The following is a 10,224-nucleotide window of genomic DNA, read 5'->3' on the forward strand; positions in this document are numbered from 1 at the left end:
GTGACCTGCTCAAAAGCATCTTCTGTCACTATGTTCTTAGGGAAACGTCTGCTATTTTTAGACATTTATTTCTTAGATACTTATGGCCCTTTTCAACCTGTAGAAGTTTTAGGCCTGAGCCTAAAGCTTCAGCCACACAGTAGATGCTGTGCCTCTGTGAAACTCTGCTGAAGCAGTGAAGCAGCAGGATAATCAAGGTGGGTGAGATAGCAAAGGTCTTGAGGAAAGACCTAGAAAATGGGATTACTAATAGGACTGTTTTAAGTAATCCTAAAATGAGCAAGCACATGATGGGTGTAAATGTGCAAAACTTGAGTTTTGGCTGAAATCATCAGGACTTCACTGAAGGCTTATTTTTACAAACCATTGAACGTTTTAGCTTTTGAATTTAAAAGGTTTTTTTGTGTACAGTGTTTTTAGTATAAACTCCCTCGATTCCACATTGAAGTAAGTAGCAAAGAGGAAGTTAAAAGCCCAAGTAGGCAAGTGAAAGGATGGAGTGGTAGCCGCGCTTTTCCCGTAGCCGAGAACTCCCTGCAGGAGCTGAGAGCAAACGCAGCAGCTCAAGCCAGGGAGCTAATCTGCGAGCCAAAGAAAAGGAGCGGGGCAGGAAGGTAAACGCGGGCAAGTTCAGCGTAAAGCTATAAGCTGTCGGGAAAAACCCTCGAGGTTTCTTTGAGGCCGAGCTTTGCCCCGGTGGTGCCCTGCTCCCAGGGGAGGCTCCTGGGGGCCTCTGCTCTGCTCCGCGGAGCTGGTGCTGGAGCTGCGGGAGCCCCTGCCCGGGCCGGGCCCCATCCTGCCGCTTCCCCGGAGGCGCCGGGCAGCGTCCCCGCGGGCGGCTCAGCGGTGTGCTGAGTGCCGGATCCTCGGCCAGGCAGGGCTGGGCCAGCCGGCACCCGCGGCAAGGAGAGGCGCCCGCGTCCGCACCCGCAGCGCCGTGGCTCCGAGCGGGAGCGGGCAGCGGCCGAGCGGGAGCCAGCGGCGTGTGCCCGTTCCGCGTAGGAAAGGGCAACGAGGCCGAACGGGAAGCTCGGGCCGCGTTTGGAGCAGGGCCGGGAAGGCCGTGCCTGGTTCGGGAGAGCCGGGGGCACGCGAGGGGCCCGTTGGGCGGAGGGGCCCTGGCTGTGGGAAGGGGGGTGACGGAGGTGACGGAGCCGAACCCGCGCCGCGGGAAGGCCGAGCGGGAAGGCCGAGCAGCGGGGCGGGCTGGCGGCCGCTCCGCCCTGCCGTTGCCCGGGGCTGCCGGCGCCGCGCAGGTACCGCCGGGGCCTCTCGGGTCACCCAGCCCTTCCCCTGCCGTCTGCGGGGTCCCGTCTCTTCGGGCCCCGCCGCAGCCCCCCGTCTCGGTACGAAGGGCCCGAGCAGGGCCGCGGCCGGGCCTCGGGTCCCGGGTGGGGGGGAAGGAGGGGTAAAGGGGCTCTGTCTGCGGCGCAGGTTGGCCAGCGGTTGGAGTCGCGGAGGTGGAAGAGGACCGCCGTGCGAAGGACGCTCGCTGCTGCAGAAGGATGGCTGCAAAGAGAAAGGAGGTGGTGCTTCAGGTCAGTGGGAAGCAGCCTTGGTAGACGTGCCTTTTAGAGCACCTTTTAAACTTGCAGCAAGCGCAAAGAATAAAACTCAGTCCTGGGGTGTCTCAGACTCTGCTGGTAAAGCTCTACTGAGAAGTCCCAGTGCTGGAAGAGTATTCCTGGAGGCAGGTGGGAAGAGCTGGCAAGTCAAACCTGTCCCCAAAAGCAGTGCTTCGCCCAAGTCAGGATTGAGGGAGCGGAGTTTGCTTCTGGGCTGCGGGTTGATCTCGGAGGTGCTACGTGCCGGTGCTGCCCTGCGGCCTGGCTGCTCTCAGAAATCAGAATGCCCCCGGCTTTCACAAGAGACTTCTTCACAGGACATCTAGAAGTAGGCACCTGGGGGCTTGCTCCTGAATATTTGCTGGCTGTCATGGAACGTATCTGACCAGTCCGAATACTTAGAGATCTCTGGGACGTCGGAGAAAGTTTGAGAGACAAGCAATTCAAAGGCCAAATAACTTATTTCACAGGGATGTACAGAGGGTTTTTCTTCTATTTACATCGTAGAGGTGACTTGATGCTTTACGACTACCTGCATAGGGAAAGGATTTCTGAGGGCAGTTTAGTAAGCAAAAAAATTAAACAAATTGAAAACAAGATGCAAGTGCTTAACAGGTAGAGTCAATAAGCAGAAGAAAAAAACCCAAAGTAGGTCATGAAAGTCTGCATCAAATTTTGAAACAAGTTCAGTCTTCTCAAGAGAGAAAAATGCTGAAGGTGATTCTTGGTTCTATAACCCTGGTCATTCACTGCAAAAACTGAGAAGCACAGGGTGAAAAAGGTGAACGTTTGTGTAAGAAGAGAAAGATGGTCGCTTTGTTAAGGTAGAAATGCCTTTCTGGTGCTGCATCTCCCACTGTGTCCCTGTTTGATGGGAAAGCTGCTTCAAGCAGAATTTGCACCTTTGGCAACTAAGTGTGCACCCAGTGTGGGAGAGCTGGGTCTAGATCTGCAAAAAGGTGACTGTTCACAGGTGCAAATGAAAGCTGAGCCTCATGTAGAAGGTGAAGTGTCCTAGAAAAGTTCTGGGAGTGTTAGAGAAGAGCCAGGTCTCTCAGCTGCCTCTGGGCATCCAAATTAGCAAAGCACTTTGAGCAGTGTTGGCATTACTTTCCGAGTCCATCAGTTGAACTCACAGCTGAACTCATTATCACAAATTATCATCATCATAAATCAGTTGAACTCATTAACCTTCTGTGAAGCACTCCTAGGGTGGTCCTAGCACTAGGAACACCTGAAATAATTAAATTTCTTAATTCTGCAGGTGTTCTCTGAAAAAAAAAAATAGGCTTGGGGTTACATGCTGAACAGGAAAACAGATGGAGGTGTTTGAATAACTCCTTGCTCTTTGAATGAGGCAGGGTCCTGGAGAAATGGTACTGTATGATCTCCGGTGACATTTCTGAAAGAGGGTCTGTAAGAGAGGCCATTAAGCTTGCACTGGAATTTCCAGTCTTGGGGAATCTTGACTTTGCAGTTTTAACAGTCCTTAATGCAGTAAGGCTAGTTATTATTCACTAACTATTAACACCATCATGCAACTTACTGTCTTCCAGTGCGGACTAAATGTAGTTAGGATTAATGATATCAACTGAGAAAGTTATTAAGAGTCTTCATTGTTCAGAATGAACCAAAGAGATCTTAAATTTTTTGAGAAGCCTTTTGTTAATTTTGTTTTTCTAAGTGCAAGCTGAGGGGTAAGTGCTGTAAGCTGGGGAAGAGACTATAGATTTTTTTCATTTCTGATAACTGTATTGGAACTGAAGGATAAAATAGTACTTAGGCCAGCATAAGGAATTGTCTAGGACATCTTTGACTGGACAGTGCCCTGAACAACCTGACGTAATGCTGAGCTTTGAGCAGGGGTTTGGAGGCTCCAGAGGTCCCTTCCAATCTAGACCTTTGTCTCCGTTTGCTATGTTTTGGGAGTCTTTAAATTGTCACTGGCTTCAAATTCAGGTAAGGACGTGTTGTGCTCAGACCACCCTCTAGTGACCAGACACTGGCAAAGCCAAAGCCATGTATTTACTAGTTGTTTATGGCATTAAGGCTCAAACACCTCAACAAAGGAGTGTAGCGTGTGTGGAGGTGCTGTGAGAAACTGCTGATGGAGAATCATGTGGCTTATAAATTTGATGAGGCCTGGGTCCAAAGTAGGAGCAAGGAACGGAGGAGGCATGCTAGAGGCAAGCACGTTGAAGCAGCGCGTGGGATGCTGGAGTTCAGCCTGTGCTTCAGACCAAGAAGAGAAATGGTGAGGGCACGTGGAGTCATCCTGGAGCCTCCTAGAGCAGGCAGGCCTGCAAGCAGAGCAAGAATCGAGTCATTTTTAGTGCTACAAACCACAACTTCTGTCTCAGTATCAGCATAGCAACAATGAAGCAATATTATTAATGTGATAATGCAGCTTTAGCAGCTGCAGCCTCAAGTGATCACCCAGGTCCAGCCTCCGTCTTGCAAATCAGAAGAGCCAAAAAGAACAGAGCTGTGTCCTGAAGCTGAGATCCAGGCTGTGGTACGATGAACCCAGATGCTGTGTCAGTGCGCTCATCGATTTTGCCGAGCAGCGTTGTGTTTCCTCGCTGTTGTCTGGTGAACTCTCTGCTGTGCCAGTTCACGTTGCTCTGCTTTCAGGTCAGCTAGTCCTCTAAGCCCCGCAGACCTGGCTGAGCCCATCAGTTGCTGTGAAGGGGTCTTACTGCCGGTCCCCGCCCTGCTGCCCTTCCACCTGGCTCTGCCTCAGCCTCTCTCTTGCTCTGGCGCTCATCAGTCTTTAAAAAACTTGCTTACACTGGGAAAAAACTACTCAGGTTTTTTTTATGGGATATTTTTCCTCTGGACTAGTGAGTTAGATCAGCTCACAGAGGAACCCTGATGAGAACCAGGACCAGACCAGGGCAAGCAGTGGGGGTGCACGGCCTGGAAATGTGGGGTTTTCTCTAGTCATTTGCTAGGCAATGTGTCCAGGGCTTAACTTTGGCTGGCAGGCCATCTTTTCTCCCCCTAAGACTTAAAGGAGCACTGAATGACCACCACCTCGCTGCTGCTTTTGAGCACCACGCTCGCTCTGATGGGAGGAAGCCCTTGGGGACAACGCTGTGCCGTGGCCTAGCAGGGGGGTGTGTGTCCTCCAAGTCTGCAGTTCTTGCACTGTGATCCAGCAGCCTGTAGAGAACCAGTCAGTCATCTGCCAGCAGCTCCTGCTGCTTCTGGCTGCCAGACCGTGTTAAAACACCTTTCGCAGATCACAGACTTCCATTCAGGTCACACACAGCAAAGGAGTTCTTCGTGTCTCTCTTATAGCAATGATGCTGAGGTAGGGAGCTCGGGGTCCCTCAGTCGCTCGTCCCCGCTCCTTGCTGCAGTTTCTGGGGTGGTTTCGCACCCCTACTGGACTGCAAACTAAGTCAAGGGACAGGAGGAACATCTGGAGCCTTTCCTGCTCTCTGCTATCGCTGCACAGCCCCAGAAGGAGTTGTGTTGCCGCAACTGCAAGAGGGCACCAGGAAGAACCTGAGGTTGTGTGGGCGTTTCGCGGATCTTCCCTCTTGCACCATACCCAACACGAACCAGCAGGTTCAGCTAGGACTCCGCTCCATCAGCTGCGATTTTGATGGCCTGCTAACGTGCAGGGGGCTGTCTCCCCAGGCACCCCACTCAGGAAAACTCAATCTCTCTGCAAACTGGGGCCGGGGTCCCCAAGCAGCCGGGCTGTCCAAGCAGTCACAGCTACTAAAAGGGGGATGGCTTGCTCTTTCCATGTGCCTTCCCTAGGTTCTTGTGAGCCTAACCAAGTCTCTAATCCGCTAGACTTTTCTTCAGGGTTAGCGGCTCACCGATGGGTCTCTGTGAGAGAGCTGGCATTGGCTAGGAGTAGGAGCTTGGGAGGTGGGGGCTCCCTGAATTCAGCTCAGTGCACATTTCTTACAGCAACCAGATAACCTGCTGACTCACTGTTGCTCTTATTGCATTTTTAAATTTTCATACAGATTAACATCAATAACCAGGAGCTTTGGGAAGAAATGCTGTGCCTCAAAGGACTCATTGGTAAGGGCTGCGCCAACACATAAGCTTGCTTTTGTTCAGTGTTAAGAGGACTCCCCAGTGCTGTTAGGAATTGGTTACTGCTGATATGGAAGTTCAGTTGGTCCTTCCATTTCCCTTGCCCTGAACGGAAACAGGAAACATCCTGACAGAGGAGAGACTAGCTGGAGGTCCCACTGTCTTCCCAGCTTACGTGGGACAGTTATTACACAGTCACAGCGGTGCTGGTGGAGGGACCTCTGGAGTCTCTAGTCCAGCCACCTGCTCAGGGCAGGACTGTCCCCAGTGAAGGGAAGAGCCCTGGCCTTGAGGATGGAGGGATGGTTAGGTAGGCCTCAAGCGTTCTTCTTCTGTGCAGCAGTTTTCCCTAGAAGATCTAATATTCCCAAGGTCACAGCAGTGTAAATGTTTCTTCTAAAGACTCCTTCATAACACTGTTATTACGTTATGTGCAATGTGATTTCACCCTCCATGATCTAGTGATGGAAACCTTGAAAAAGTATGGCAATTTCTGTTTCAGCATTGAATCTGTAGCACTTCTAGGTGTTCAGCAAGAATCGTGCCATACTCCACACAGACCTATGGGGCAACAGCCACAGGTTGCAGCTTGAGAGGTTCAGGTTGGACATTAGGAAAATCTGCTTCCCAGAAGGGTGGTGCAGTACTGGGTCTCCAAACCACAGGTCTCTGGAGAGAGGGATCTCAATCCTTAAAAGTTTTCAGGATCCTTTTTATTGCGCTAATAGCCTTTTGCAGTCCCCTTCCAAATGATTACGTTGCAAAGTGGAAAAGTGCACAAACCAACCTATTGGCATATAACATGTAAACTGATCAATTTTAACCTTGTTCTTACTGATTTTCCTGTTTGCAGTTGTTGATGCATTTCAAGCCTGGTGTGGTCCATGCAAAACCGTAGTGGATCTTTTCCGAAAAATAAGGAATGAAGTCGGCAGTGACCTCCTGCATTTTGCAGTGGTAAGATGAAATGTGGCACCGCTTCAAATATCCAGTCCCCTGAAATTAGCAGGCAACTAAAGGTTGAGGTCATTTATGTTTACAACATTGAGCCAAAACGGTGACAAAGCAGGACTTCTGGCTTAGTAAGCCTGCTGAATGCAGGCAGTTAGTTACTGGGGTAAGACAGAGCTGGTATCAGTGAGAATTTTCAGGCTTGTCTTGTTCTGCGCTTTTTGGTTTCCTTCTCCAAACAGGAGAAGGTTTGAAGACAACTGATCATTGTTCTTCATTTATTTCCTATCTAACCTCATTCCAGGTCTTGCTCTAACCCTGCCACAAACTGGCTCTTGTTCTTCACAAGCTGACAAGTTTATTGGCAGATGTGTGTTTAAAGACGCAATAAACTTTTCAAGGTCTTTGTTTCTGCAGCATGCAGCAAACTACCTAAGCCATTTGCACTGGACAGGGCCAGCAGCATACACGCTCGTCTCATGTACAGAGAGAGGCTGGAGGAGATGGGTTTGTTCGGCCAGGGGAAGAGAAGACTAAGGGGCAGATCTAATTGCTGTCTTCAGCTGTCTAATGGGGGGTTGTAGACAAGACAGAGCCAGACTCTTCTCAGTAGCACGCAGCAGAAGAACAACAGGCAGCAGGCACAAGTTGCAGCAAGGAAAATTCCAGGTAGGTATAATGGAAAAAGTGTTCACCAAGAGAGTGGTCAAAAACTGGAAGAGGTTCCCAGAGACACTGTGGAATAGGGATTCTTGGAGGTATTCAAAACGCGGTTGTACACAGCCTTGAGCAACCCCTGTAACAGGTTAGCCCTGCTTGGGCAGGGGCTTGGACTGGAGCCCTTCGGAGGTCCCCTCCTACTTCAGTCGTGCTGTGATTCTGTGTTAAGTGCCTTAGCAAGCTGAATGCCAGCCCTCAAAGGGCAATTGCTAAGGAAGCTGTGGGCAGCGAGGTTTCTAGTGGAGGCCTGTCAGAAAAGGTATCAGTCTTTGAAAACGGGGTCTGGTTAATGAGCAGTGACACTGGATCTGTGCTCTACCAGATCATCTAGTAGAAGAGAGGTGAACTGGTTTCCCAGTCAGCCTGCGAATCACCAAGATCAAGTAACAGTGAATCTGGGCTACTATAAGCCTCCGTGTGCTACCTGCTATCTTACGCTCTTTTGCGTATAGCATGCCCTGTGTGTTGCCTGATGCTAGTTCTGTCTCAATGACTTTGAGGAAGAGGGAAGACTCCCATGCTACACCTGCCTTTTGTCTTTGAGGTCATCTGTCACCCCAGGAGGGAGCTGCAGTAGGAGCTGGGTGACTTGGGCCTGTCACTGTCCGTGTCTTGGACACATGAGAACAACGGGCTTTCCTGGCCTCCCACTTAGGCAGTGGCAATAGCATCAGTTGCAACAGCGTGACGCTCTCCTGGTTGGGACTGTGGAAATGTGGCAGCTAAAGCTACCCAGGCCATAACAGAAAGCTTGCAGGGCAGCAGGACATCTGCTCAACCCAACCGTGGCTGCAGCATCTCCTGGCTGACCGACCTGACTCACGGTCCCTCTGGCAGAGCAGAGGCTTGCAAGGGTGGAGGTAAAGTGGGGGCAAAACTGTCATCAGGGGCTGGTGGTGGCTGTCCTGAGGCCACCACAGTACTTTTATTATCCAAGCACAGGAGTGCCAGCAACATGCTGAGACAACTCTGCCTGTCTGCAACCCTCCTTCAGCCATCAAAGTGTTTCAGGACAATTTAAATCAGGCATGTGGGGGTCTGGCTGCATGGGTGCAAGACACCATTTTGCAGTGACACTGCTCAACCCTGGCTGGTTAAGGGGGAAGAATACAGGCTGTGTATACATATGTATACGTATATATACAGGTTTCTCAGCAGCACAAGTCAAACCAAATGTTGTTTCTCCAGGACAGAGGTCTGAGCCAGGCCAGAGGTCTGCAGCTCTTCCTGCAGCAGATCCGCTGCCCACAGCAGCTACCTACATCTAGGGCCAAGCTCATGCAGGTTATGATCTTACCATCTTAATGTTACTAATGGTGATGTATAATTAAAAAAAAAAAAGGTAGAAACCCTTTCCAAACCTTCAGATGAATGAAGCCAACCCCATCTGATATTTCTTAATGCCATTTCACATGTATGTGTATTCCTCTGAAGCAGAAATGTTTTTCTGGAAACACTTTTTTTTTTGTTTTTTTTTTTAATCTTACATTCCTTTTAGGCTGAAGTTGATTCCATTGATGCTCTGGAAGAATACAGAGGAAAATGCGAGCCTGTCTTTCTGTTTTACACAGTGAGTGGAAATACTTTTACAACAGTTGCATAGCAATAAGCTTGACCTGCCTATGGGAACAATTGTCCTCTTAGATGCTCTTTTCATGTTTTCACCAATTTTGTTTGCTCTGTATTTGTGTCTGCCAACATCTGCTAGTATCTTCTGGTGGTCAAGTGCTGCATGCATAAGAATGTACAGCCAGGTTTTACCTTTAAATACCTCTGCCTTGCCCCCAAGCAACAATAATTTTGCTTTATTAGATAACTTTGCTTTATTAATAAATAACTGAACAAGAGAGAGATGAAGATGCACCATATGGATAAAGTAAAAAAATTTAAGGCATCTGCATGGGAGGATGAAAAGCAGGCAGAAGGCACAAAGTTACAGGAAGACTTTCTCTAGCTAGAGCTTGTCGAATTGGTTTGGAGCTTTTTTGGTTGGTTGGGTGGGTTTTTTTGTCTGTGGGGAGGTTCGTGTAGCCTGTGATGGATGGCTGTATTTCTTGGGCCTTTTCCCCTCCCTGAGATGGTGTCCTAGTTGTGAAAATCCATGACTTGCGCGCAGGGATCCCTGTGACATGCTGGAACACATAGGTGTCCACAGGGTCTTGTGGGTGGGGAGTCCACGTGAGCAGTGTTCACACTGTGGGGACATACGTGTTGTCCTGCAGGGTCTTCAGGTTCAGCCTCCTGCTACTGCAGGAGCTCGCTCCTGTCACAAGCTGATTTTGCTTCCTCTGCAGACTAATCTGGAACAACCGAGAAGGTTGCTCCAAAGCTCCCCTTTTCTTCTGGAGAGAGGAGCCCTGTCTGGGGAGAGGGCCTGACACCCAGGTGGACAGGACTGCAGTGCCTTCAGCCTGCTACTGGGAGAGCTTCCCGCAGGGAGCTCGAGGCAGACACTGGGTCTTTGCTCTTTACACAGCAGACACACTGCCATATGCAGCGTGCTGCTCTGGCGATTTTGAGAGTCCCACCTGAGAACTTAGTGACTGACTCGTGTTTCATAACTTTCAGGGAGGAGAATTAGTTGCTGTTGTAAGAGGAGCAAATGCACCGTTGCTGCAGAAAACCATCCTGGAACAGCTGGCGGCAGCAAAGAAGGTTTTGGAAAGTGGAGGAGAGCGCGCGGTGGTAGTCGGGCACTGAATCCCTAACTGCTGTAGGGGTGCGTGCCAGGGGAAAGGTTCGGCTCCCCAGTGGCAGCACAGCGGGTTAATTCCTTGCAAAAATACTGTCCTTCCACCTGAGTGCCTCTCAAGCCTGGTTAATGCACCACGTAAACGTCCGCAGGGCCACAGAGCCCACCTAGAAAGAGAAAAGCTGGAGAGGGTGTTTGTGCTCCTCAAAACCTCTGTCCTCTTGGAAAGACGAA

General features: G+C 50.1%; 1 protein-coding gene across 4 annotated transcripts; it reads left to right on the plus strand.

The window, feature by feature from the left end:
* Positions 1–453: 453 nt before the first annotated feature.
* NME9 (NME/NM23 family member 9) lies at positions 454–10,099 on the plus strand. Of its 4 annotated transcripts, none has more exons than XM_067301492.1 (6): positions 454–614; positions 1,435–1,538; positions 5,555–5,612; positions 6,481–6,584; positions 8,797–8,868; positions 9,867–10,099. In XM_067301492.1, exons 2-6 carry the CDS (start codon positions 1,506–1,508, stop codon positions 9,996–9,998), a joined length of 399 nt encoding a protein of 132 aa, XP_067157593.1. In that variant the 5' UTR covers positions 454–614; positions 1,435–1,505; the 3' UTR covers positions 9,999–10,099. The 4 variants fall into 4 exon arrangements, with proteins under 4 accessions (XP_067157593.1, XP_067157592.1, XP_067157590.1 ...); XM_067301491.1 differs by lacking the exon at positions 454–614 and adding an exon at positions 980–1,070; XM_067301489.1 differs by lacking the exon at positions 454–614 and adding an exon at positions 1,122–1,346.
* The last annotated feature ends 125 nt before the right edge of the window (positions 10,100–10,224 follow it).

Source organism: Apteryx mantelli, chromosome 9, assembly GCF_036417845.1.
Source record: "Apteryx mantelli isolate bAptMan1 chromosome 9, bAptMan1.hap1, whole genome shotgun sequence".
Classification (NCBI taxonomy): Eukaryota; Metazoa; Chordata; class Aves; order Apterygiformes; family Apterygidae; genus Apteryx; species Apteryx mantelli.

Coding starts and splice junctions, on each gene's coding strand:
- NME9 (XM_067301492.1), top strand. CDS start 1,506: ATGGCTGCAAAGAGAAAGGAGGTGGTGCTTCAG. Junction 6,585..8,796: donor ACCTCCTGCATTTTGCAGTG/GTAAGATGAAAT, acceptor CATTCCTTTTAG/GCTGAAGTTGATTCCATTGA. Junction 8,869..9,866: donor CTGTCTTTCTGTTTTACACA/GTGAGTGGAAAT, acceptor CATAACTTTCAG/GGAGGAGAATTAGTTGCTGT.